A 27,982-nucleotide genomic window follows, 5' to 3' on the forward strand; every position below is an offset into this window, starting at 1 on the left:
CCCCGTAAGGGGAGGTCAATCTCGCTGTACATCTGAAGTGAGAAAGAGCATCTGATGACCCCTCAAACACACTTTCTTGCGAGGCTTTTTGCTCATCGTACAAAACTACTACAGTCAGTGTTGAGGTAAGATATATAACGAAAAAGGTGACAAACTTACGGCCCAGGATAATAAAGTACTTGTCGAGTTTGAAAGCAAGATTGTTTTGTAAGGCTTGCAGCCCACTTAGCAGGCATAAATAAAGTCAGCACTAGCAGACAACGCGAACGTCCTTACGGCCTTAGAAGTATCCTGTATCGTTCGCTGTCTTCTTTACATCACCGTTGATAAAGAAGCAGCATTACAACAGTTCATAACGAACCCGAAACAAAGAGATATGGCAGTTATTCCTTTTGAGCCTTAACAGTTTTTGTCAACATGATAGAGCTTAGTTTTGAGATAATTTACTTGTGTACACGTTTCAAAGGTCAAGTCTTACATTTAGAGTTACGCGTGTGTCGTCTCTGTACATGTAGTTCAGAAATTTCTAATGAAAGTATGCAGCCTAAGACATAAAGCAAATCTAGATCCTATGTATATTTGTGAGATTATTGATTAAGCTGTGTGTGACCTGGCACCAAATGTATTTAAACTTCATGAGCTGTTTTGGTAACTGCATGACCACAAGTGTCATTATTTGTTGGTGAAAGTTTGAGGTTACAGTCAAAACACTTACAGTGAAAGTGTAATTCTTCTTGGAATCTACATTTTTCTTTGCTGGACAGAATGAGTTCTACGGCATCACCAGAAAAGAGTGACAACTTAACTCAGCAGTTCAGTGACAGATTGTTTGACTGTGCTGCAACAGGAAAGGTGGACGAAGTCAAGTCTCTGCTTGGTGGTGAGCTCAGCAGTTCATGTTCCACTCTTTTCCCCCTATCTGTCTCTCTTTGTGCACTGCTTTTTTGCTAAAACAAAAGTCCTTTTTTAGTTCTTGTTTTCTCTCTCTTCCAGCACATGTCTGCCTGTCTCCTGTGTCTGCCTTTTTTGAGAGGGTCTGTTTTTGTTTTCATGTGTTAGTGTACTGATTCTGATCTGTCTGTTGTGTTGTCGTTTGTTTGTTTCTATTAGCTGTCTTTTTTTCATTGGTAAAATTGTTTGTTCTGCTTCTGTCACTATATCATTTTTTTTCAGTCTGATTAAATTTGAAGACATACAACCAAAGCAGTTTGCCTCCCATTACAGTTGTAAAGTTGCAAACAGAATTTATGTCACGTCTTTTTCTGTGACAGGTGCAGTGTCAAAGGATTCTAAGAATGAAAGAGGATGGACAGCATTGATGTTTGCTGCAAGAAATGGACAGCTGCCGGTCATCGAAGTGTTGGTAGAAAAAGGGTAAGGAGAGAGAGAGACTGACGGATGGATGGACTGACGGATGGATGGACTGACAGACAGACAGACAGACAGACAGAGGGAGTTTGGGGTAAACATAGATCATTAGATGTATGGAAAGAGAGATGTGATATTTACTGGAAGAAGAAACAAGTCACGTAAGGCAAAATTACTACATTTAGTCAAGCTGTGGAACTCACAGAATGAAACTGAACGCACTGCATTTTTTCACAATGAGCGTAGTCCGCCGCTTGTGCAAAACGGAGTGAAACTGACGAGCCTGTTCAGCGCGGTAGTGGTTTCGCTGTGCTGCATAGCCCGCTTTTCTGTACCTCTCTTCGTTTTAACTTTCTGAGCGTGTTTTTAATCCAAACATATCATATCTATATGTTTTTGGAATCAGGAACCGACAAGGAATAAGATGAAATGGAAAATTTCAATAGTAAATTTTCATTTGATTAACCACTTGCCTGCCTTAGGACGGGTATACCCGTCCTGCGCTTGTGCAGCCGCAGCGCCTTAAGACGGGTTTACCCGTCTTCACCGTTCCGGGATTTTCCAGAAGTGCGATGTCACTGCTGACACAAAAATAGCAGCCAATGGTTTGGTAGGATACCTCATTAAATTACATATTCTTACTCCGAGTCACATATTAGCATTGACGCAGTCGAGATGCTAGGTAGACTGAAAAAACGCTATCCCGTCTATAGTATAAGGGAAGCAACCCAAGCAAAAAAGTAGCAAGCTTGCTACCCTGGGTTGCCTCCCGTAGCGTGCATCACGCCACAGATCTCGTACCCAATACGAGACACCCTCATTCGACATCTTTCAGCCAGAGAGACAGGTCGTGCTTGATTTCGCTCCTAGGCTGTTGTTTGCTGTCTGCTTGACACCCACCAGCCTCGGCTCCCCGTCTGCTCATAGCTGTTTCTAGCGGTGAGATTGTTCCATTTTGTTGTTGTTTGCTTTGCCATTCTGCTGAGAATTTTCTCGTCCGCGGACTTGTGAATTTTGCTCGGTAGTTTGTTGCTGTGGCCGCCATTTTGGTCGCCATTTTTCGCTTACACGTGGTGTTTTTTGCTGGTTAGTTTGGGTCCGTGCTCGGACTTTTAGCGTCGACCAGTAGCACTATTACCTGCTTGTAACTTGTACTTTGTGCTAGTTATTCTGCTGAAGTTTTAACGTCCTAGAGACTTGTGTATTTTCAGTAGTTTGTTTTCTCGCGTGACAGCATGTCTGATAGTGAGAAAAAGCGAGCGGCTAAGGCCGAGAGTAAGGGCAAAGGCCCTGGCAAACCTAAGTCCTCGGCTTCTACTTCTTCGGCTAGGAACCCCACGGTTCACGTTTCTGACCCGAAGACTAACTTCGTTTTTTCGGTGCCCATTTCGGCGCCGGAGGAAACTTCGTCTGGCTCGCGGGCGGCGGGCATTACCGCTACCACGTCCGTTTCGAACCCGGCGCCTGTGCCGGAGGCTGGCACTCTTGTGGCTAGCCTTTTGTCCTCTTTGCTTCCAGAAATTGAGATGGCGCGGACGGACCCTGTTTCCAGCTCTGCCTCCCTCCCGGGGGTGTGCGACCCTCGGTCGTTGGCTTCCTGTGTTCCTGTTGTTTCCGGATCACCTGTCCAGCCTGCTGGCTTCGGCGTTGGTGCTGGAGGCGGTGAACAGGGAGGCGTTTCTCTTCTCGGCCGGCGCTCGGTGGCTACCGCTTGCGGGAGTGCACCTGAGCAGGTCCCTTTTGGGATACGGTCGTCACAAGGTATGTGCTCGCAGCAGCCGTCCGCGGCAGCTGCACTTCCGGCTCCGGCCGGAAGTAGTGGTTCACTGGACAGCGGACAGACCATGGTCCCTGCCGGTTTGAGCTACGAATTACGTAAGCAGCCGTCCGCGGCAGCTTCCCTTCCGGCTCCGGTCGGAAGTAGTGGTTCACTGGACAGCGGACAGACCATGGTCCCTGCCGGTTTGAGCTACGAATTACGTAAGCAGCCGTCCGCGGCAGCTTCCCTTCCGGCTCCGGCCGGAAGTAGTGGTTCACTGGACAGCGGACAGACCATGGTCCCTGCCGGTTTGAGCTACGAATTACGTAAGCAGCCGTCCGCGGCAGCTTCGCTTCCGGCTCCGGCCGGAAGTGTTGGTTCACTGGTTTGCGGACAGCCCATGGTCCCTTCCGGTTCGAGCCTTGCCCTGCTACAGCAGCCGTTTCCGGCAGCTGCTCTTCCTGCCTGGGCAGGAAATGTAGGTCAAACGGGTCGTGCACAGTCATCTGTCACTTCCGGTTCCGGCCTAGGGCTTCCGGGTTGTGGCTTGCAGACTCCTCAGCACCAGCTATGGCATAGTTCTGCTGTTGCGTCTGCACTCCCTGCTCCTCCCGGCTTTTCCGGTTCGGTTCCCGCTGCTTCCGTTGTGTCGCCGGTGAATTTCGAATACGGTGGTTCTCCTGGGCATACAGGCTTTTTGCCTCTGTTGGGACAGCAGCAGCCACCCACTTCGGTGGTGGCCGCTAGCTCCTCTCTTCAGCTGCCTTCGGTCGTTGGTGACTCTCATCTTCCTCTTAGTCAGGGGTGCGAGTTTCATCGATGGCCAACAGGATGGGCGTTCGGCTTACGGCCTTCCCTCGCAGCGTCATTTGTCGGGTTCTTTTGGCTATGAGCCGTCCCCTTCAGGTGGCGTTTCGGACTTCGGGTCCGTGTACGAGGAGCAGCTGCCTTCGGCGGCTCTGGCCAGCTTCCGAATTTACGTCAGCAGTCGTTCGCGGCAGCCGCTTCCAGCTCCGGCCGGAAGTAGAGGTTCACTTGCTAGTGCACAGACTACTGTCACGTCTGGCTCGAGCCTTGTCCTATGACAGCGGTCGCCCGCGACAGCTGTTCTTCCGGTTCCGACCGGAAGTGTAGGTTCACTGGTTAGTGCACAGGCTACTGTCACGTCCGGTTCGAGCCTTGCCTTACGTCGGCAGTCGTACGCGACAGCGGCACTTCCGGTTCACGGAAGTAGTGCCTCGTTGGAAGGTGGACAAATAATGATCCCATCCGGCTTGAGCTGCGCTATACGTAAGCAGTCGTCCGCGACAGCTTCTCTTCCGGCTCCGGCTGGAAATGTTAGTTCATCGGGGTGTGGGCAGCCCATGGCCCTTTCCGGTTTGAGCTTTGCCCTTTGCACGGCAGCCATTTCCGGCAGCTTCGCTTCCGGCCTTGGCAGGAGGGTAGGTCAAGCGGGTAGTGCACAGGTTACTGTCACTTCCGGTTCTGGCCTACGGCCTACCTTTGGGTTCCGAGCTTCAGCTCGTAGGTGGCTCAGCACCAGCTTTGGCATAGCGCTGCTGTTGCTGCCGCACTTCCGGCTCCTCCCGGATTTTCCGGTTCAGTTCCCGCTGCTTCCGTTTGGTCGCCGGTGAATTTCGAACAAAGCTTGCCCTATGGGCACACAGGCTTCTTGCCTCTGTTGGGACAGCAGCATCCACACACTCCGGTGGTGGCCGCGAGCTCCTCTCTCCCACTTTCCTTGGTTTTGATTCCTCTCATCCTCCTCTCAGTTAGGGAATGAGCACAATCGATTGCCAACAGGAAGGACTTCGGTCGGCAAAGAGGAAGCAGCTACTTCTGGTTTGAAGAATCGCCCTTAGTAGCTTTTCGCCTTTTTGCCTTTTCGCCGAGCCCCCCTCTTCGACAGGGGGTGGCCTCCGGCGTCGGTTTCGTTGCTGGTTCCTCAGGGTTCAGCTTCGGAGCTGGCATCGGAATGCCTTGCCGCTCCTGCGCAGGCTTCCTCCTTCGTGCCCTTAGCGGACCAGAGGAAGTTGCCTTGGCCAAGGTCGTCTCGTAGCTGCCTGTTGGCCTTTCCCCGTCCGCGTGCACCGTTTTTCGGTCACGCCGGAACTTCTTTCGCTTCTTACGAAGCCGTTGAGGAAGGATTCGGTTCTGCCGTTCTATGGGCAGAATCTCCTATTCTCTGAGGAAGGGGGCTGACAACTTTTGGAACTCAGTTCCATTTCCGAGACTCTCCTGCGGGCGCTTTCTCGCGCTCTGGCAGATTCCTTGGCGCCCTTTCCCCTTAGTAAAGGGCAGGACGCGGAGGAAGTGTCTCACTCCTCTCCACACTTACAAGGGTGAACGAGGCACAGATGAGGCTGTCCTCTCTGCGCTATTTCCATGCGGTCTCGTGCGGAAGGGACTTGTTTCTTGCCCACTCCCGGTTTTCTGAGGAGTCGACAAGGAACATTCTCAGTTCGTCATCCTTGGTGGACGGTCTCTCTCCGGCAGCCTGGCCTCTCATGCCAGAAGCAGGGGATTGAGACCAACAGAGAACAGCGGTTCCCTTCTTTTGAGCTTCAATTTGAAAGCAGCAAAAGCAGGCCGCTCCTAAGCAGGCTATACCTAGCGGACTCAGCCTAAGCGGCCTACGTCCTCAGCTCAGGTGAGATTGTTTCTTTCACAGCCGTCATAGGACGCTGGGTTTTTGAAACAACAGCCGGCCTTAGGGCTTCGGGGTTTTAGCCTCGGCGGGAGCAACAGCCATTTCATCCGTTGGAGGTGGTGGTTGTTGTTTTCCTTGTGCTTGTGGCTTCGGGCTTCGACGTTCTTTCTCTTTCCCAGCGTATGGGTGCTGAGAGGTCGATTTCCGTTTAAAGGGGGGTTTCTGCCTTTGGGCTTCCCCGTTTTCTCTTGCCACCAGCTTCTGGACTTGGTCCAGGTTTGTCTTTCGCCGAGTCTGACTTTGTCTTTCTCTAGCGATCAGACGCGTTCTGGTGTTTCGTCCAAACTTAAGGTTCACTTGAGTTGGCCTCGGAAGTAACATTCAGATTTTCCTGAGGGTGCATTGTCTGGGCAACGCATGTTTGAGAAGTCATTCTTGGCTTGTCACTTTTTCTCAGGTTTTTTGGCTACTCCTCCCCTTTGTGGGCAGAGGTCTAGCTAATGTTCCAGTTTTCTCGGTGCTGGCCTCTAGGCCAGCATCTTTTTCGGCGGCCGAAACTTTTGGTTTCTTACTGTGCCTGTGTACTTTGAGTACTTTGGCGCAATGGCCGGCCTACGGGCAGCAAGGCTCTCGGCCTTAGCCTGTGTTATAGTCTCCTGCCTGTCGTGTTGCGACTTTGGCAATTGGTTCTTGTGACTGCGGATTTCGTCTCTTCCTCTTCTCCATCATGCTTGCATGATGTGAGTTGGGACGATTTCTGCCGGGTTGGGCTTCCGGCCTGGTCACCCCTTCTTCACTTGCAACTATGACTATTACTGAGAACTCTGGTCTCGGGAGGCTGACGGCTGGTTCGCTTCACGGTTTTCCGTCTTTCTTACCAGCTTCGTCCTTTCTGTTTCGGGTTTTTTGATTCATTTTCAATTACCTACAAGCAGTCTGCTCTGAGATCACGCTGGCTTTCGTCATTTTGTTTCCGGTCTCCGGTCACATTAGGATTTGGCCACTGCGGGTCCGCATTTGCGGTGCTTAGGCACTACCTTAGGTCGCTTCGTCCCCTTTTTTACCCCTCTCTCTGCTTGCGCAGGGAGGGGCAAGGGACGACTGGTGACCGTCTCCCTTGAGTTTTGCTCATTGAGGTGGACCCTGGTACTTGATACTCAGGCGTCTCTCTCTTTCCGGTTTGGAGTTTGGTCACTCTTCCGGAGCTGACTGTTCTCTCAACGGCCTTTGGGCCTCACTCCATCCCAAAGTTTTCTTACTTTGGCATGTTTGCCTTATGGTCTCCGTGAGGGTCGGTCCTTTTCAGGGCTTAGCCGGCAACCTTACGCACGGATCTTTTCCAGGCCATTAGCATTTCCTTCCATTTAAGGGGGGGCAGCTTGTCCTTCCCTCTACTTGGTCGGGTTTATCCAAGACTGGGGTCCTTTTCCGGACTGTTTTACGGTTCAGAAAATTGGAAGAAGTGCTGGGCACAGCTTACTGGCTCTCTGAGGTTGTCTTTCGCATTCTTGCCTGAGAGACATCTCGGCTGTCAATCAGGGTGGTTCTCGGTCCGATTCTGTCCTTTGGCAGTGGGCCAGTTCCTGGCAAGGGTTTAGAGTGAGTCAGTGGTTGCTTTCTCACGGGATCCTTTCCTGACTTTTGGCAGTGGGCCAGTTTCTCGGCAAGGGATTTTCTTGCCTTCCGCCTTGTCATAGCTTATGCTATCTTTCCCTCGGCTCGGCCTGAGCTCTTTTCCAGGGCCTTGGCCTTTTTTGCCTATGGGGTTTGGATGATGTCCTGCGCACAGCTTCTGGCGCTAGGATTTTGTCTTATCAGGTTCTGCAGACATTGCTGCCCTCTGTCAGGATGGGTCTCGGCCTGTTCCTTCCTTGGCGGCAGCTGGCTTTTGTCTCTCCAGAACTTTAGAGTGAGTTTGAACTTTTTGATCTTACCCACCACCTTGTTGGAGTTATCTGCTAATATGTGACTCGGAGTAAGAATATGTAATTTAATCGAAAATTTTTAATTAAATTTTCATTTGATTAATATACTTACCCGAGTCACATAGGTAATTCCCTCCCACCTTCCCCGCTTTTAGTTTCTTTGTATTCTAGAAGTCGAATGAGGGTGTCTCGTATTGGGTACGAGATCTGTGGCGTGATGCACGCTACGGAAGGCAACCCAGGGTAGCAAGCTTGCTACTTTTTTGCTTGGGTTGCTTCCCTTATACTATAGACGGGATAGCGTTTTTTCAGTCTACCTAGCATCTCGACTGCGTCAATGCTAATATGTGACTCGGGTAAGTATATTAATCAAATGAAAATTTAATTAAAAATTTTCGATTCTCATGAATAAACATAAATGGTGACGCGGTTTTGCGTCTGAAGGCTATTTTCGGCCTTGGCGACAGGATAGGGGAGAGAAATCTCGACTCGTCAAAATGGCGACCGGGCCGTAGTAGGGAAAAACAAAGCCGGACTGACGCTACAGGGGGTGCAAATGATTATGGATACTGACAGGGGAAGGGGGAGATCTTCTTTCGGACGATTCGTTGGAAACAGGTAGATGATAGTGATTATAATCCTTTCTTGGAGCGAGCAAAACAGCCACCTGTGTTTGATCCACAGGCACCGGAAGATGCGCCGGACTGATTTTTCAAAAGTTCATATTTAAATATCATTAATAGCCAAACTAATTATTATTTCCATGATTAGACACTAAAAACAGATTCTTGGTTCAATTTCCCTTAAAAATAACATAGGTTTTACTTACCTACCTACTGCCAGTTTGGAACTAGAATTTTTTGTGAATTATTACACCCCGAACTCCAATATTCCCTGGCAGTCAGGAATGCACATACGCAAGTTTTGGTTGGCAGCGAAAGGGTTAATATACTTACCAATTCTCATAAATGCATTGACTTCAATCTCACATGCTAGATGTCGAAAAACTACTCAAATTACCTGCCCTTGCAAGGGTGGTAACCAAGCCAAAAACAGACGCCATAGCCGTTGCTATGCCCTGTCCACCTGGTTACCCATAACCCACCGCGCACCACGTGAGCGCCGGCATCCGGAATAATCATTCGCGACTTCTCAAAAACCCTTAGGAAATTAAGTAGCGGGGATGGATGGGAGGGTATTAACTATGAGAATTGGGTAAGTATATTAATCAAATGAAAATTTACTATTGAAATTTTCCATTAAATTACATATTCTTACCCCAATTCTCATAAATGCAGATTGCTCCTAAAGGCGGAGGGAACTTACTTATGTCCCTGAGAGAACCTGTCATGCAGAAACTAACGAGGGCAAGGAAATTGCCCCATCAAGTTAAGAGCAGGAGATGTCCAGGAGGTAAACAATTAATGAACACGTCATCAGACCTCCAGCTCCAAAGAGCTGTTGGCAAAACTTCGCATAGGCGACAGGAACACCACCAGCAAGAGAAGAACCCCAGGCTCTGGACTCCTGAACACCTGTAAAGGAACAGAGGGAGGACTGAACGCCGCCCCCCCCCCCCCCCCCCCCCCCCCCTGTGTTCAAAAAGCCACCACTCATCGGACTGTCCTATGAAAGTAGCAACACCTCTTGTGAGAGTCAATAAAGAGAAGCCTCTTTCACTTATAGTGTAAAGAGATAAGAACATGAGCTTTTGGCTCTTAGTTCCAATTGACTGAGCGCAAATCAAAAAAGGATTTTAAAAACTCTAACCAGACAGTTAGAAATCCCGTCGCGATATAACCTTCGTGGTTGAAAACGACGTTAAACACCAAATAAAGAAAGAAAGGAAAGAAAGGCTGGAATGTCCAGGTCGAGTTGGGGAGTTGGTTCAGTCGTACCGCAGATATGTGGCTCCTTCCCTGGGTTTCGCAGGGAGTTCCCATTGCTCCCCCTTCCCCGGAGAACGATCTGTTCACGGACGCCTCCCAGACAGGTTGGGGAGCACACCTGGCAGAGCAGACGGCGTCAGGTGTTTGGGACGCCAATCAGGTCTCTTGGCACATAAATGCACTGGAGTTAGAGGCTGTGGCTCTGGGTCTTCAGGCGTTTCTGCCTCTTCTGTCAGACAGCCATGTCAGGTTACATACAGACAACATGACTGTAGCGGCCTACATAAACCGCCAGGGCGGGACTCGGTCTCAGGGGCTGTCAGACAGCGCTTGTCGCTTACTGATTTGGTGCAACGCTCATCACATCCTTCTGTCAGCGACTTATCTCAAGGGCAGTCTCAATGTCTTGGCGGATGCCCTGAGCAGGGGGGACAAGGTCATACACTCGGAGTGGACTCTGTCCCATCAGGCCCTACATCGTCTCTGGGCGCAAGTGAACAAGCCGGTCATCGACTTGTTCGCGACAAGGTTCTCATCCAGACTTCCTCTCTTTGTGTCTCTGTTCCCGGACCCTCAAGAATGGGCGGTAAACGCACTCGAGATGGATTGGTCAAATCTGGTGGCCTATGCCTTTCCTCCCTTTCGCCTTCTGGGCAGGGTCGTGAGAAAGGCAGACATAGAGAGGCCAGCGCTGGTTCTGGTTGCGCCTCTTTGGCCCAGCCAGCACTGGTATCCCGATCTACTACGTCTTGCGGTTTGTCCTCCAATTCCACTCGGAGTAAGAAAGGGCGATCTGTTACAGCCTCGGTCAGGCATACCTCAGGAAAATCCACAAGCTCTACAGCTTCACGGGTGGATTCTGTCAGAGTCTCTCTGCACCGTGCAGGGGCCTCAGCTTCAACTCTGAATTTGGTGCAACATGCTCACAGGGATTCGATCAACTCGGTGTATTCTTCACACTTCCACGGTGTGTGGAGAACGGCGTTGATCCTCTCTCTCCTAGGTCTATGCAGGTGGCCAACCACTTGTCCTGGCTAGCAGATTAAGGAGCTTCTCCCTCTTCTCTGCGAGTTAGAAGATCTTCGATCTCTTCTACTCTCAGGCAGTTAGGTCACAAGATTAACGTGAGTGGGGTTATTGCTAGTGTCATCAAGGGCGCTTCTCTTGACACAGCTCGTTCCAAGGCTTGGTTTTGCGGTTTCTTGCTTCTGATGAGTTTGAGCCTCTCCATGCAGCCAGTTTGGCTAATGTGACGAGAAAAACTCTTTTCTTGGTTTTACTTGCTACCTCTAGGCGGGGTAGCGAAGTTCATGCGTTATCGGGACTTTCGAGGGATATTTCGTTGGAAAAGGATGGCTCTATTTCTCTTAAGTTTAGACCTGACTTTCTTGCTAAGAACCATAAACCTGGTCAAACATCCTCTCTTATTCGCATTCCCCCCTTGAGCAATGTTCTTGCTCTTGGAGACCCTGATGTATTTAACTGCCCCGTTAGAGCCCTCAGCAGCTACCTGTCTCGGACTTTGCCTATTCGCTCTGAAACACAGAAACTGCTTTTTATCTCCCTCAACACGGTTCGGGGGAAGGACATTTCGAGAGGCACTTTGGCCAAGTGGGTTTCCACAACAATTAGGCAGGCCTACATCTGGTGGCAAAGCCAGTCAAGCGATAATAGAGCAATCTTGCCTCTTACTGCGGCCATGGCTCATGAGGCTAGAGCCTGGGCTTCGTCGTTAGCGGTTCTCCGTTCGGGGCGCCTCTCAGAGGTCCTTGAGTCGGCTTACTGGCGCTCTGAAGGTGTGTTCATCAACTTCTATCTGAGAGATGTTGCTGGAACTCGACAGGATGGTAGTTCTGCGTTGCCAGCTTTGGTAGCGGCAGGACAGGTCCTTCATTCTTGATATGGTGAGTACCCGCCACCTATAGTAGCAATCTGCAAAATGTGAGTTGGGTAAGATATGTAATTTAATCAAAAATTTTAATAATAAATTTTCATTTGATTAATATACTTACCCAACTCACATCGTTTATTCCCTCCCACCTCCCCGCTCTTGGGGGTATATATTTCTAAAAAAGAAGTGAGTTGGGCTTCGGTTAGAATGACTACAAATGGCGGCATATGCGCACACATGCGGAAGACAGACTCAGTATTGGTCTGGCCTTGATACCAGTATGGGTATTGGTCACTCCTTTTTAGAGTTGTCTCCCTTGTTACCAAGGGGACGTGTACAGCGTTACCAGCACTGAACTAGGGTTAATTGATATGTGAGTTGGGTAAGTATATTAATCAAATGAAAATTTATTATTAAAATTTTTGATTTTCAGAGCTTGTTTTTAATCCAAATATAACATATTTATATGTTTTTGGAATCAGGAAATGATGTAGAATAAGATGAACGTAAATTTGGATCGTTTTATATAAAAAAAAATTATTACAATTTTCAGATTTTTAATGACCAAAGTCATTAATTAATTTTTAAGCCACCAAGCTGAAATGCAATACCGAAGTCCGGCCTTTGTCGAAGATTGCTTTACAAAAATTTCAATCAATTTGATTGAAAAATGAGGGTGTGACAGTGCCGCCTCAACTTTTACAAAAAGCCAGATATGACGTCATCAAAAGTATTTATCGTAAAAATGAAAAAAACATCCGGGAATATCATTCCCAGGAACTCTCATGTCAAATTTCATAAAGATCGGTCGAGTAGTTTGGTCTGAATCGGTCTACACACACACACGCACAGACAGACAGACACACACACATACACCACGACCCTCGTCTCGATTCCCCCTCTATGTGATAACATTTAGTCAAAACTTGACTAAATGTAAAAACAACAACCTAATAATACTTCTCACCTAAGCATAAACGACAAAAGCTGTGAGCTTCTTCTACAAGCTCTTTATTCCAGACTGATCATACTTGGGGTGTCGATGTCCGTTGACAACTGATGCAGTGCGCATGTGCAAAAGTACAATTACCACATCCTATCAGATGATATCATTATATTACATCATCAAATGATCAATATCGTCACAATACTCAAGGTCAGAGGTATGTACATGTGCTTGTTTGCTTCCAGGTGTGATGTGAACATCATGAATGCATCGGGCCAGACAGCACTGGACATCGCTTCATTCTGGAACCACACAGACAGTGCTGCTTTCCTGCAGAAACACTCCACACATTCCCCCTTTGACCAGGCCATCAACTATTACTCCCAAAACCCTCTTTATCGAGCTTCCGAATTGCGTAAAAACGCGGAATGGCTGGAGGCGGCAGTCCAAAAAGAAAATACCAAATTTGTTGTATTCGCTTCTGACTTGAGACCATTTTTCATCAAAGGGGAGGGCAACAGATTCAGACTTGCTGTGATGAACCACACACAACTGTCTTCGTGCCTAGCCAAGAAACCTGACGTTGTCTTCCTGGGACTGGAAGCATGGGACCCTCACTCGTCTGCCTGGTTTGCTCTCAAGCTGCACGACGGTGAAGAGGATTTGTGCAAGGAGCACAACCCTAACGGCTACTTCGCTGAGTTGTTTCCTCGTAGTAGAGACGTCATGATGTTAGAGGATACGCACGCTGGCATCTTTGCAGAGGCTCACTCAGTTTTGCAATGGCTGGACAGGTACAGGTTTTGCCCAACCTGCGGTACCTCCACCCAAATTGCTGAGGGAGGATACAAACGTGTCTGTGATGATAAGGAGTGTCGTAGCCTTAAAGGTAGTGTACTTGTCATTATTTTTGAAAAATGTGTATAATTTGTAATATGTACGTGTACCATAAGCGACACTGCTGCAAACTGCGAAGAACGTGGCATAAAAATAATGAGCAAGGTTAGGCAAAACGGAGCTTAGTAACAGACTTGACTATGACTGAATGTGAGAGGGAAGGGAGGTTGGCGGAGGGAGACAAAAACAGATAACAATCACCACATCAAAAGGGAGTTGTCAAGTAAGCAGTGGTCATCATCAAAATAAATTTTCCTTTCAGTTGTAGATGAGAGTATGAGTTTGGTGAATGTTGAAGCTGGGAGTTTTCATGTTTCTAAAACCCACCGAACTCTGACAAGGATTGCAGGATCTTTTTTGTGCATACTTTATCTTTTTGCTTGCGTGTACACAATAAGGGTGATAAATGCTCTGGCAGGTCTGCACAGAATCAACCCACCTGGGAGATCGGAAACATCTCCACAATGAACCCACCAGATGCGGCCCTGATTAAAACCCCGAACCTTCAACATGGAAGTTTGATGTCCTGACCACTAGGCTATGTGCCCATCTGTTCCCTAAACTGATCAGGGCTATTGAATCTACTGTGTTTACTGCTGCACATTTTTCATAATCTACTTCACCTGTGTGTATAATATTTCTTGCCTTTTCTGTCTGTTGCAGGTGTACACAACACATGCTACCCTCGTGTGGATCCCTCCCTCATTATGTTGGTGGTATCCCCTGACAACAAGCGATGTCTGCTGGGACGCCAAACTCGCTTTCCTCCAAAAATGTATTCCTGTCTTGCTGGATTTATGGAACCTGGTGAGTTACAACCCCTGTCACGTCCTCCAAAAAGGAAAACATTATTAAAAGAAATGGAACATAAAAAGAGACGAAAAAGGAAAAACAACAAGAAAATTACCTATGTTAGCCAATTGGGTTAGGGCTACAGTTGTGTGAATAACAAGTGTGATTGTATGTGTGTGTAAGATATTTTTTCGTTAGACTGGTTCTTCAGTGTTATTTTTCTGCATTTTGGTTTGGGGCGATGATTGTATAGAAGACGCACGTTGACATGAGGTACAGGGAGACATTTATTTGTTGCTAATTTCCTGCAATTTGCTTTTGGCAGGTGAATGTATTAAAGACATGCATTGATGTGAGGTACACAGAGAGACATTTCTTATTTTCTAATTTTCTACAATTTGCTTTGCGCAGGTGAATGTATAGAAGACACATGTCGCCGTGAGGTCCAGGAAGAGAGCGGTGTCAAAGTGGGGCGAGTGGAGTACCACTCCAGTCAGCCATGGCCCTTTCCCGCTACACTCATGCTAGGCTGTATCGCACACGCACGCACTGAAGAAATACAGGTCAGTTTTCATTGAGTGAGCTATCACAGACCTTTGCACCTGATTGAGGAATAAAAAGAAAAAGCTACAAAATGTTCCTCCTCTCTCGCTTTTAAAAAAACCCTGCATGGGCTTGAAAGATGCGGGATGATCGAATAGAGGCAAATTATGTCTGCAGAGATACGTTTAAAAGTATGCTTTGTTTATGAGCCCTTTCAACCTTGTATGGTCATTATAGCTGCAACACAAATATTTCTCACAAGCAAAAGCTTGGTCTCAGATCAAATGTTATGCAGCTAGACAAGAGAAGAGAGGTATGGTTTCCAAAACAAAATTATAATCTCATATATTTTGCTTTTACAGATTGACCCAGAGGAGCTAGAGGATGTACGCTGGTTTTCCCGTGCTGAAATTGCTCAGATGTTGGCTGCCAGACATCCTGATGGTCTTTTCCTTCCACCTCCAACCGCCATTGCAAGGCAGCTCGTCATGTCTTGGGTCACACGCACGGCAAACCTTTGATGTGTGACATGTGACCTTGCACAACATGTGTTATCAAGAATTAACTTCAGCTTCATAAACGAAACCAGATATGCGCAAATATGTTTCTGGGTTCTAGTTCAAAGTTGCCACTGCGACTGTAACTCTGTAATTGTTTCTTGTGCATGGCAGACTTCTTTTGTCCAAGTCATTCCTTTGCCTTCGTCTACTATAATATTCAAATTGACAACCTCACAAAGATCCAGGCTCGCTCTTTGAAATTCACCTTTGATTACAGAAAAGCATGGTGAATTAAGCATTTGAGACTGGGAGCAACGTGACAATCTGTTCATTTCTTGGACCACCTTGAATTTGTAAATGCATTTGTGGACATTTTGTGATTGGTTTAAATGGAGAACCACAAGGGAACATGAACAGGAGGCAGCATACAAATCAGTCAATTGTTGTGTGTTTTTTATTTACATGAGACTGTCCTTTGTAAAATAATATTTCTTTCGAATACATCACCTCAATTTAACTAATAGGAGTTACCTTACTTACGAGTGCTAGACTGAGAAGCGTCCTATGTTACAAGTACTAGACTGTAAACAAGGTCGCTAACTCTAGATTTCCGTCAGTATACCATTTAGGGGAGTAGTCTCCCCTTGTCGGTAGTACCTCTCTGCGCATGTGCCAATGCCCATAATCCCCAGTTTCAATTTCTTGCTACGGGGAGCTAGACGTGTATATAGACCTTTCCCGTCTAAGAAGACATCCTTCACAGGAACTTTCAACATTCACCTTCAATCACGGTTTGGGCTTTCCTTTTTAAGGGCGATTACTACGCCCGTATACATTCATCACATTGAACAACGTAACGAACCGTAAAAATGATAGTGAAACGAATGTAACAAAGTTACTGAGTTAGTCATAAGTAGAAGGTACAGTGAAAACTGTCAAATACGGTCACTGGACTTGGCGGACACTCGCAGAATACGGACAGTCAGTCTCGGCACGGACTGCTTTACACTGTAAAACACCTGTACGTTACGGCCACCTTGGCATTACAGACGCGGACACGTATTTTGGGTCCATAATAAGTCATATACCTGCTAAATACGGACATCCACAGCAAGCTGGGAAGTTCGATCGACGAAGAAGACGATAAATCGATCAGTTGATATTAGTCGGTATCTGAGCAGCTCTCGCGAGACACGCTATTTGTTATGCTTTGAACATCGCGAGAACTTCGAACCTTGGCTTGTGCAGCTCGCACGAGATCGTTGTACCGCATGCTTTGCTATGCTCTGAAGTTTGCGAGAGATTACGAGAGCTTGGAATACTGATAGAGTCTATTCTTGGTGAGTGTTTTAAGTCGACGCATTTGATTGGCTGCTAGAGTTCCAAGGCAGCCAATCCAACGCGTGGAACGTGTTCGGCGGAACGGAAGTGAAAGTGTATGAGTGAATGTATCTTCTCTTCGAAAGAGTGATTCGTGTTTAACAAGATGGCAGCAAGAAATTCAAATTCAAGAAAAGGAAGAAATGCGCTGACTTTAGAACAAAGGATAAATGTTGTCAAACAACTGGAAAGTGGGAAATCATGCCGAACGATTGCACAAGAGCTTGGGTGTGGGAGAACGCAGATTTCGAAAATCAGCGTCGATCGGGAAAAAATAATGAAGTTGTGGGAATCGGGAGACGGACGTGCTGACCAGAAATGGGTTTCGAAGAAGACAACCGAATACGAAGAGCTAAATGACGCCGTGTTCGAGTGGTTTTCAACCAAACGTGCGAATCACATTGCCATCAATGGTCCACTCAGACAACGCTGGACAAATTCTTTCAAAAGCTGATGAGTGCAGAATGAAGTGAATGTGAATGTGTTGTATGAATGAGATCCAGTAACTTTTTAACAATTTAAATTTATACAGTTGATATGATAAAAAGCTTTTAAACTTGTTTTACAACAGTCAATATTAAATGTTTCTCTGTTTAATCTAAACAGCTTCTGTTTTTCTTATAAATGTACATGTACATGTGCAGTACTCTTTCTCTCTCTCTCTCAACTTGACTTTGTCGCGTTTACTTGCACCTGTCTAATAAGGACACCTGCAGAATAAGGACACTTTTGTCTGGTCCCAAGGGTGTCCTTATTTGACAGGTTTTACTGTACTTCTATGATACCTTGTTGAGACACAGAGCCTAACAGGCTCCGTTACTAGTCTTTTAAAACTAGTGAACATGAAATTGAGCGACAATTATTCTTCACTCAAAATAATTTCTCAGTGAGATTGTTATGAGACTGTAGTATCCTTTGTAAATTATTTCTCAATGACATGGTTTAAGCAGATGAACTTTCTAGAATATTGTTTGCTCCAATAATGTGTGTTGCTTTAAAATGAAACTTGTCTGGTTGTTTGTACTGAACCTAAATCAGTAACGGTTGATTTGCTCAGGGTATAGCTATGCAATATACACAAAAGGTTAATTCCGCCAGTACTGTGATCATCATATTTTCTGTTTTACAGATTCAACAAATAAATCTTTATTAACCAGTATTTTTGTTAAAGAGTGTACATGTAGTATTGTTCTGTTGATGCTTGTTGTACTGCAGTCAGTTTGACTAGGCAAGTTAAGATTGTGTGTGTGTGTGTGTAAATGATTGGGTGCGTGTAAGTCACTGTTACTGTGTAAAATAGGGAAATGAATGCAGAAGACAAAGAGTACATCATAAAACTGAAAAACGGCTTGTGAGGTAGAACAAAAATCTTGATTTTAATAAGGGCATACATTATAATTACACAAAAACTAATCAAGAAAAAAAATCGGCACAACTCAATGAACTGAAAATAATGCCAAACCTACAGCCCAAAGTATCTACAAAAAGCCAAAGTTTCCCTGATGACAACAGTCACAAGAACATTGACCTATCACGCTATCAAACATTTTCTAAATTTCCTTTCAGTTTGCATTAGCATGTTTTTCCCCCGATATTGGCTCAATAGGTCTGTAATTCACACACACACACACAGACACAAAATAACCAATACATGGAGTATTTGTGACACCGAACAGGAAAACCTGGTTTAAGTCGCTTGAACATACATTGTACCTTCGATCTCAAAAGGTCCAAACAATGCACATACAAAACTTGATGGTGAAAATAACCAAGATGCAATAGCTTATGTTCCTTACACCTTGTATCCCTGTGCATTTGGAAGCTCAGAACTAACAAAGAAAGAAAGATGGATGACATCTTTTGTATGTGTGTGTGTTTTATGTGCACACATGTATAATTTGTCATTATTCTTTATTCCAGTCTTACGTACTGCCCGTTATGCCAGTTGGCATGTAGGGCAGCAAGAAAGGACCTCATTCCAGTACATGACTTTAAAAATTTATTTAACAAAAAAAGAGGTTCATAATGCCAGGTTTTCTTGTCCACTGTCATGTATCATGAATCAATCAATCAATCAATATGAAGCTTATATAGCGTGTATTCCGTGGGTACAGTTCTAAGCGCTTGTCGAAGAGTTGTCAACACAGGACTAACAAAGAAACTAACATCTACAGACCGACACGAACCCTATCACACACTAGCAAACCCTGATAAACATACAACAAACAACTGTTTAACAACAATGTACACATCAACTTGCCCTACATCAGGACAGGTGTACTCATTCTCTTGGTTTACAATTCATACCCAGTGGTAAAAGACTTAGAATGAATGATGGAACGTGACTGCTAATGAGCTTGGTAATGCAGTCAAATGATGGATGGTAATTAATTACATTATTAACCAACAATGTAGCCCACTTCCAGGCATAACACATATATATATACAAAAGATCACTGTGACTTTTCGTTGTATTGATTGGTATCCAAACTGTACAGAGAGCAAACAGGATATGACCCAAATAATAATAATAATAATAATAACGGGCATTTATAAAGCGCCTTATCAAAAGTTCAAAGCGCGGGACAACAATACATGTATACAAAAATCATACAATCACTGTCAGATTCAAACAACACATCATGCACATCTCACATCCCCAGACTCTATACTAAGGAACTATCCGTAGTGTTGTTGGAACAAGTGAGTTTTCAAATTGGACTTAAAAGATGAAATGGATGGAGAGTGACGTAATTGAAAGGGGAGTGAATTCCATAACTGAGGTCCATAATACGAAAACGTGCGGAAGCCATGAGCCTTGCGTTTAAAGCGACCTTGACAGAGAAGTCGAGCATCATCAGAAGAACGAAGGGTGCGAGAGGGAGTGTAGAGAGAGACCAGTTCAGAAAGATAGGCAGGTGTCGATTCAGAGATGATATTGTAGCAGAAGCAGGCAGCTTTATACCTAAGGACAGAATTATTTCTCTCGCACACACGCACACACACGCAACCCCATCCCCAATAACATTTGTTTATTTCGGGTAAGTAAGGTAGTAAGCTTCTCAAAAAGAATTAGGATTTTATTTCCACTAAATGCAGTGGTTCCATCAAAAAGAACCACATTTTCCTACTCTTAATGCCGGAAGCAATTGTAACCACATTCAAAGAGCTCATGACAGAAAATACCTTTCTGGCCTTGGACCCAAATGTTCACTCTCTTTTTAAGCAATCAATGTTCTGTAAGCCTGTGTGACAGCAGGCTACAGTTTTGAATTGTTCAACCCCTCCACAAGTGCTGCCATATTTTTCAGTGTCACGATTAGTTGTATGACTTCTTAGCTTGCTGCGGCTGGTTACTGGACTGGGGGGCTACGCTTGACTTGCACTTGCACAATGTTTTTATGATCATGACAGCTTCAAGGGTCAGCTTACTTCATTGTTTATACTAGATAGATTAAATGGAGAGAAAAAAAGATACAGCAAAAGTAGTGTGACACCTGAAAGTAAAATGCTCCTTGTGTAAGAGAGAAAACGAAAAAAAGACAAGATGCTCAGTTGATTGCACAAGAATTTTCTTGAGGCTCAGAAACAAGGACTGCATAAACTTCTTCAGCTTCATTAGTCAATGTGAAACTGAAAGTACACATTTCCATGAGTTATTAGATTTTTCTGTTATCTCAGCTTTCCGCAAAATGATACTAGCTGCTGTTTCTTTTTAAAGGTGTCATATTTACATGTTTTCAAGCTGTCTAACATGAACACTCAATGTTTTATGACTGCATAACTAACCGTTAAATTTACAGGTACTTCACACACATTCACAAATGCATGCACATGCAGTAGTTTTTTTTCTGAGACTAATAATCTGAGTTGCAGTTCATAGTAAGTCTTTTACATGTCATCTTATCAACCATAATAAAATCACATTTTTCTCAGTGACATAAACGCACCTTAACATGTTTTAATTCAGTTTAGAAATAAGTGAACGGATGTAGCTGCTCTCTCTCTCTCTCTGAGTCTGATTTACAGTTTCCACTGGTTTCTCCATTATTTACACAAACAACAGTTTCAACAAACATTTGGAGACAAAATTTCTCTTATTTTGTCCTGATGGTTGTGTAAAACCCGCATGCAAAAAGCATGAAACTTTGCATACAAAAAAATCTGCATATGGCTGTTCCAAAACAAAGTTAATCTTCTCAAAAAAGAGACACAAAAACATTTAAAAACAAAAAAATCCTGGAATATTCAACTGATTAGACTGAGTAAATTGAATCCAAACATATACATGCACACAACTCTGTTTCTGCTTTGCAGACAATTAAAAATTGTTTAGTAAACAACTCAAGTGTTTACCAGATAATATACTGAAGCCCCAGAAGTCCACTTCCAGTTCTTCAATGTACAAGTACTCTCATCGACTCATGAAAACGATTCCGTCTTTCTGTTTCAAATTTAGTGTTGAAAAGGGGGAAAAAGACGAATAAATCCAAAAAGAAAAGTTGCCAGCTGGGCTCAGCCTTGGACAAGCTAGAACTCTGAGTCTGACGACTGTAATATTGTACCATATGAACATTTTTGTGGGTGGACTTTTGAAAAACTAAAAAAAACACAGATCAGCAGCTACTTGCCTCTACCTTTGCAATGCACAATGAAGAATTGCCTCTAACACAGGAAGCCTTGGTAGCCATTTTTAGCCTTCTGTAAAACCTGTTTGAATGTACACATTTGTACAACCAACATACACAACACCGAACAGAGTCAGACTTTCTCCTCACATTTAAAGTAATTGGAAACTCACCAAAATATGTAAAAGTAATCATCTAACCACGAGAAATATGTACTGAATCACTTATGAACTCATCACAGCTTCAAGCATGTATTCATACTGATATAAAGCAATAGTGACAGAGTAACTCAGTGAAATGTAATAAATAAGCTTTTTTTTACAATGCATTGGGTGTGGAGAGTGTGGGGGTGGGGTTATTGCACGTTTTAAAACAAAGTCTTCAAACAAATTTATGAATACTTAATGTTTTAGAATATTTAACAAACCAATGCCCAAAGAAACGGATACAGTAGGACCCCCCCCCCCCCCCAATTTAAGACTGTTTTCTCAGGCTTTCTGTTCATAATCTCAGAAAATGTATCCCCATTTTAAGACTCCCTTCTTTTTAAGACCTGCTTTTCTCAGATGTTTTGCATGTCTTAATATGGGGGTGGGGGAGGGTGGGCTCCACTGTGATACAAACACAATTCATGTCCAGATCCACTTCAAAGGCAAAGCCCAATATTTAGAAACTCCAGTGAATGTTTTGTTTTGTCAGTGATTACACCTTCCATATATGTTAACAATGCTTGTTAATTTATAATTTGTGTTACAAATAAATCAGTGACTGTATGTGAGTGCATACTCATAGATGTTACGTGTGTGTGTGTGTGTGTGTGTGAGAGAGAGAGAGAAAGAGAGCGAGATAGCGTGTGTACATAAACAGATCAGCCTTTTTTTCCCACCAGTCCACACCTACCCCTTCAAAAGAAAACCCTCACTGGCCAGTTCAGTGTATTTGTGTGTCGCTAACATTACAGTTTTCTGAGTGCACATTAATTAACACACAAAACTACATGTATAAGTTCAAAGGCATGCACTCAAACATACATCACTTTTGGAGCTTTGCACAAAACATAAATACAGTATAGATCATTAGATGCCATGGTTTTTATCCCATCGTAACAGACACGAAAAAAACACGGTTGCAACCTGTAGCTTGATTAGGTTAAGTGTGTGAGCAAAAGCAGACAGAGAAGAAGGGAGAGAGGAGACAGAACGCACAAAAAACAAAAACCGAAGAACCTCCTCCAGACGTTCAGGTCTCCTTCAAGGACGGAAACATTTTCTCTAACCACTCCACGTACTTCCTAGCTAGAGTTTTCTGAAAGGGCTCTTTGGCTTGACTGGCTGTCTTTTGCACAGCGTCCATTTCTCGTTGTCTTAGCACATGCGGGGAGTGACTCTCCAAGCGAGAACGTTTTTGACCATCGTTTTTGGACACAGCGTCATGCAGTGCCTGCAATTCTCCGTTTATGACTCTGTCTGTCGCAGCTGCCTCAGAGGAGTAAGTCTTCGCTGACTTCATCATCAGGTGGAAAACAAATTTCCTGCAGAAAATAAAATGTGTATTTAGCGATTACTGTACCTCGAAGAATGAAGAATACTAAGTAACAAAAAAATAAAACATTTTCTGCCACCAGCCATATGCAAAAGCACCGAGAACTCCACATGGTGAAAAGAAAAATTATTTTGTAAAAATTAAAAAAATTCTTCAGACATCACCTGAAGAAACTTCAAAGGTTTTTATTTCAAATAATGCAACTTTTGATTTAAAGTAAACATCTTCAGTCCTCATAATTATGTCTGCCTGAATTTGCACAGAAAAGAATTAGGAATGTTACTTCCAACCACACTTTCTTGTTGACACAAAGATTTAAACAGTACAGAGAGCTATGCGTCTGTATTAACCCTTAGGCTGGTTGTCGCGACATATGTCGCGCTACTTTACGTATACTGTCACCTGGTTGTCACGACATATGTCGCGCTACTGGCTCAGTCTGTTTGGTCGGTTCCGATTATCTCCCATGGATGCGAAAACATATGACAGTTTTTCTTTATTTTTCTCTCTGTTAATTCACCAGTGGCTATGTAACATGTGTTACAGAATTGCACCAGTCTATTTGTTGAACTCTCTCTTTGAGGCCTCATGTTCACCTCCATTTCAAGTCTCCTCCTCTCTTCTAAGACAAAAATGTCTCACAGTTTGAGGGGTCTTAAATTACAACAGTAGTACGGCCTAATGTATCTTGAATGTATTCAAACTGTTGCAAAAGATGTACAGGGGAAACCTCCTTTTCAGACAGTTAAAAATGTCAGAAAGTCAGGTCTGAAATAAGAGGGAGTCTTATAATGGGAGTTAATTTGACAGACATGATGAACAGAAAATTTGAGAAAACATTATCTTAAAAAGGAGGAATTCTGACAATCTGTAAAAGGAGAATTCCACTGCATTCCCCAGATGAAACAATTCGAAGAACTTACCGGTGGTACCACAAAGCTTCATGGGAGGGAAAAGACTGTACAAGATCACAGATGAAGTCGTGTTCTGCGTCCACCAGGCCAGACAGGGACTTAGCGTACTGACGGTGGAGGCGAGCTGCATGCTTGGTAAGGTTGGACAAGAGGAACTGACGGTAGTGAAAACCGCTGTGATCTGACACGTGTTTCATGGTCCACGTCTGTGTTCGCTCCAGCTCTCCTAGCAACACCTGGTGAATTCAATCAATGTGTGAGCTCACAAATACCATCAAATCTGTGTTTCTGGTTAGTTATTATAATATTTACACACACATACACACAAAAGGGAAATTAACCTCGCTTTTTTCTCACAGTCCCCAATCTGCAAAAAAAAACGTGTGTCATATGAAAGTCGCTTGGTCATTTCAATGCTTGTTATTCTCTCAGGTGCCAGGAGACTGGTTCCACATAACTCTCACCTACTCAATTACACATGCCATATGCATTTAGAGCACTTACTAAGTTACTTCCCTTTGTTTATCAGATCATGTTTGTCTTATGCGTGTATCTTATATGTTCCGTGTGCATTCTGCTTCCCGTTTTCTGTCATTCACCAGTCATGCCAATCTCTGTCGTCCGTTTCAATCCTCTTTAAATCTTGTTCACAGCAGTCCAACAGACAAACTAAACTAACAGCACTATATCACTTAGACGTGTTACACACAAATCACAGGAGACAAGACAAACCTGCAGAGAGCAGTTGAAGCAGTAGCGTACAACCCAGGCCCTGTGAGTCCAGGCATAGTAGTTGCTGGCGTAACTATCTGCTGCACGATCACACACAGTCAGCTCATGGTGCAAGTTCTCTGCTAGAAGTCTACTGGATTCTAACGGCAAGGCCGCACACGCTCTACCACCTTCTCCTAATGCCACCGCTGCTGCTGCTGCCTCTGGCCTGATGCCGTTAGCCAATGCGTTTGCTTCGGGTCCTAGGGCAATATCGATTCCGTCCATGCACAAGAGGGCACCGCCATTTTCTTGGTGACCATCTGCACTGGCTGTACTGTCATTGCTGGACGATAGACACTGGTTGACCAGTCGTTGAAAGAGCCAGCGTCTGAAAGTGAAAGAAAACAAGTCATATATAATATATATTTTGCAATCTGGAGTTATTTTGAGCAAATATCAGAGTCCTTAATACACCAGGAATTGATGCTAATTGCTATGATACAGTATGTGATGTGAGATTCCTCTGATGAGAGGACACCTCCCATTAAAGGACACATTCTGTTGTCCCTTTTCTATTAATCTTTACCAAAATATACCTGTCATGACAGGCCACCTGCAAAGTAGGGGCACCTTTTGCTGCTTGGAGGAACAACTAACAACTGCCAACTACAGACTGCAACAGGTGCTGAGCATTCTTGAAAGCTGGACTAAACAGTGGCTGTTAAAATCAACCCCAAAAAGACCAAGTACACATCTTGAGTCTCTCACCAAATGTACAGAAGGCCAACCAGCACATTGACAGACAGACTCCACCTATCTTGGGGTTACTTTTGACAGACGACTGACTTGGAAGCAGCAAACACAGAAAGCAGAATCTAGAGCTAAGTGAGACTTGCCCTCATGAAGACGCTGGCAGGCACAACGTGGGGTGCAGACATTGCGACTCTCTAGAGTCAGTCCAGTGCTTGACTGCAGCATGACAGCATGTGGCACTACAGCCGAGTCCAATTGCAGATCACTGGAGCTTTGCAATTCCAAATGTAGGGACAAGCATCTTCATTCAGTACCCCTGAGGCAGAGAATACAGGATCTGCTTTGCTACCACCCACTACTCCATGAACTACAAAGCTGGGGCAGAATCCCTGAAAACAACAGCAGCCCACTTCAAGGTCAACCCTCACACTTCCAACATCGTCATTTTTCTGACTGACACCCTGTCCTGAAGGCCCTGCAGTCTGGCAGAAATGCAGCCTTATGCCACCTGTCCTCCACTCTTGCCTCCATCTGTAGAAGTGACACAGCCGTACATTGATTCCCTCCAATTAAAACGTCTTTGGCAAAGAGACTGTGCGGACTCCTTGGCAAAGGAATGCACAACAAAAGAACAGACGAATAGGCCTACAAGCTATCCTGAAGTCAAGATCATCATCAAGGCCAAGCAGCAAAACAAGTATAGACAACATCCACACTACAGACCCCTACTACCTGCTGACCTGACGGTATTCAGACTTAAAACAGACCACAACTGCCTGGGACATCATCTGTATCTAAAACTCTGCATCCGCTATATGGAGCAGTGCCCCTGCGGAGCTGGCAACCAGACAACAGAACATCAGCTGCAGACCCTACGCCAGTGGCACGAAAGCTCCACAGCAGTCTGGACCACCTGCAGCACACTACCAGTATCACCTTCATCACAGAGACTTGAGTATCCATCTGACAAACAGACAGCAGAAGAAGAAGATACTAATGTTCATGTGCATACTATTACCAACAAAGACTGAAACATCAACATAAATGGACCTAAAATGAAGGCACTTGATTTACCTGTGAATGAAAGTCTCTGCACTTTTGGGAAACTTTGAGAGTATTAGCTGGCCTAATTTTAGGTCATCAGCCAGAGGTAGATCTCCATTCTCTATTAGTTCCTTTCTGAAAAATATAAAAACAACTCTTTTTAATTTCAGTAGTTACAAGCATAAAGTGTATACATAAATTAAGGCAACAGAGAGAGCGAGAGAGAGAGACAGTCAAAGGCACTATGGACTGCATACATACTGTTACACACTGACTCTCTTCTCTTCTACTCTCTTACCCTCTGCGACCCCCCCCCCCCCCCCCACACACACACACACACATCTCTTCATCTCCCTCCTAACGCCAAGAAATACCCAGCAGATACACCAACAAGGGTCATTAGACTTTCCAGTTTGTAAAGTACTGTACTGTACATTATTTACCTGATGTTCCAGGCTGTGTAGCAGTCAGGATTCACCATCAATACTGCTCTGGATAAATGAATCAACTCCTGGGGATCTGATGAACAATCAAATGTTTTAATTCTATAAATTATCATACATGCTCCACAAGTAGTCAACAAGAAAATGTTGTGGAAGACATTGTGTAAAAACTGTAAAAACTGAAAGATCAAACCTCAATAGCCAAATCCCAAAAGAGCAACACACACAAATTAAATTGGCTACACTTCTTACTGTCATTTTAAATACCATCGCAACATACAAGACTGAACCTTGATGAACAGCTGACTTTACAAAGTAACTTTTGTTTCAGTTGATAAGATTAAAAATACCCGAAATTACAATGAGCATGGAAAACTGTCAAAATGGATTGAACTAGAAGTTCCCTACCATGATGAACTATCAGTAACTGTTAACATTTCATTCAACTTATTTCAGGAGATAGGATCCTATTGGACGCAATATGTATCATTTCCTGGAGATACAATCCCTGGAACCAGGAAAAATGCCTTCAGGAAGTATGCTTTCACTTTGAATTCAACCCCTTCTGCTTTATTTACCCACAAAAAGGTAATAAAATCAACAAAACTTGCAGACAGTCAAAAGAAAGGATACAAGTTCATTGCCTTTGTAACATGTCGCTTACCTATAAACACAGAAGCCTGATTTCTGTCCCTCCAGTTCATAAGGCGGTTGTATGCATAACGAAACAGGAGACGGACACTCCAAAGCTCCAGGCCCAGTTTGTGCTCCACCAGAAGAAGTGGAGATGCGTTGTTCTGGGGTTCTGTTACTGGCAGGAAGTCATACTCATCTCTGCAACAGAAACAAATCGATAGCCCTTACCAGTGTACCACAAATCAAACAACCGTGAAGGGAAAATGCGGTTGACTTTTCACACATTTCAGGTTTCATGTGAATCACTCTGTCTAATTCAAGTCACACTATTGAACTAAACTGTAATGTAGTACTTGTACTTATAGCTATGTCGTCATTCTAAAAGCTAGTCATGTTTCGTTTAGGTTTTTTTTTAACGAAAGCTCCTGTTAGGGTTAGGGTTAATCTTGGGACTGAAAGTTGCAACGTGAAACAATCGCATCGACATTTGTTGACAGTTTCTTTGTAAAGAACATATCAGCTGAACTGAGTACATAACTTCTCCCACTGAATATAAGAAGTAGCTCAAAAGGGCATTGATCAATTTAACTCCTATACTATTACATCTCCAGCATACGTACATCAAAGGATCTTTTCTAAATGCATGGTTAAGATCCGCAAACAGTCTTCGTCCTCTCGCATCCTCCATCTTGTTTGTTTTGGTCATGTGACCGTCTAATTTTTGTGAAAATTTAATGTTTTTAAATGTGATTTTTCATGATCCAAGCA

The 27,982-nt window shown here is 44.4% G+C and overlaps 2 protein-coding genes across 2 annotated transcripts; one reads left to right on the forward strand and one right to left on the reverse strand.

Moving 5' to 3' along the window:
* On the forward strand, positions 1-17,697 carry LOC138973444 (NAD-capped RNA hydrolase NUDT12-like). The gene is made up of 7 exons (XM_070346169.1): positions 1-125; positions 765-880; positions 1,272-1,374; positions 12,674-13,317; positions 13,989-14,132; positions 14,529-14,680; positions 15,023-17,697. The coding sequence occupies exons 1-7, from the start codon at positions 55-57 to the stop codon at positions 15,179-15,181; spliced, it is 1,389 nt and encodes a 462-aa protein (XP_070202270.1). The 5' UTR covers positions 1-54; the 3' UTR covers positions 15,182-17,697.
* Positions 17,698-18,081: 384 nt separating this feature from the next.
* On the reverse strand, positions 18,082-27,972 carry LOC138973457 (protein prenyltransferase alpha subunit repeat-containing protein 1-like). Its single transcript, XM_070346176.1, has 7 exons — positions 27,835-27,972; positions 27,243-27,412; positions 26,579-26,654; positions 26,166-26,270; positions 24,357-24,726; positions 23,634-23,860; positions 18,082-22,699 (listed from the first exon to the last, which is right to left on the reverse strand). The coding sequence occupies exons 1-7, from the start codon at positions 27,918-27,920 to the stop codon at positions 22,408-22,410; spliced, it is 1,326 nt and encodes a 441-aa protein (XP_070202277.1). The 5' UTR covers positions 27,921-27,972; the 3' UTR covers positions 18,082-22,407.
* Between the last annotated feature and the right edge of the window lie 10 nt (positions 27,973-27,982).

The sequence above is a fragment of the Littorina saxatilis genome, linkage group LG1 (genome assembly GCF_037325665.1).
Source record: "Littorina saxatilis isolate snail1 linkage group LG1, US_GU_Lsax_2.0, whole genome shotgun sequence".
Taxonomy (NCBI): Eukaryota; Metazoa; Mollusca; class Gastropoda; order Littorinimorpha; family Littorinidae; genus Littorina; species Littorina saxatilis.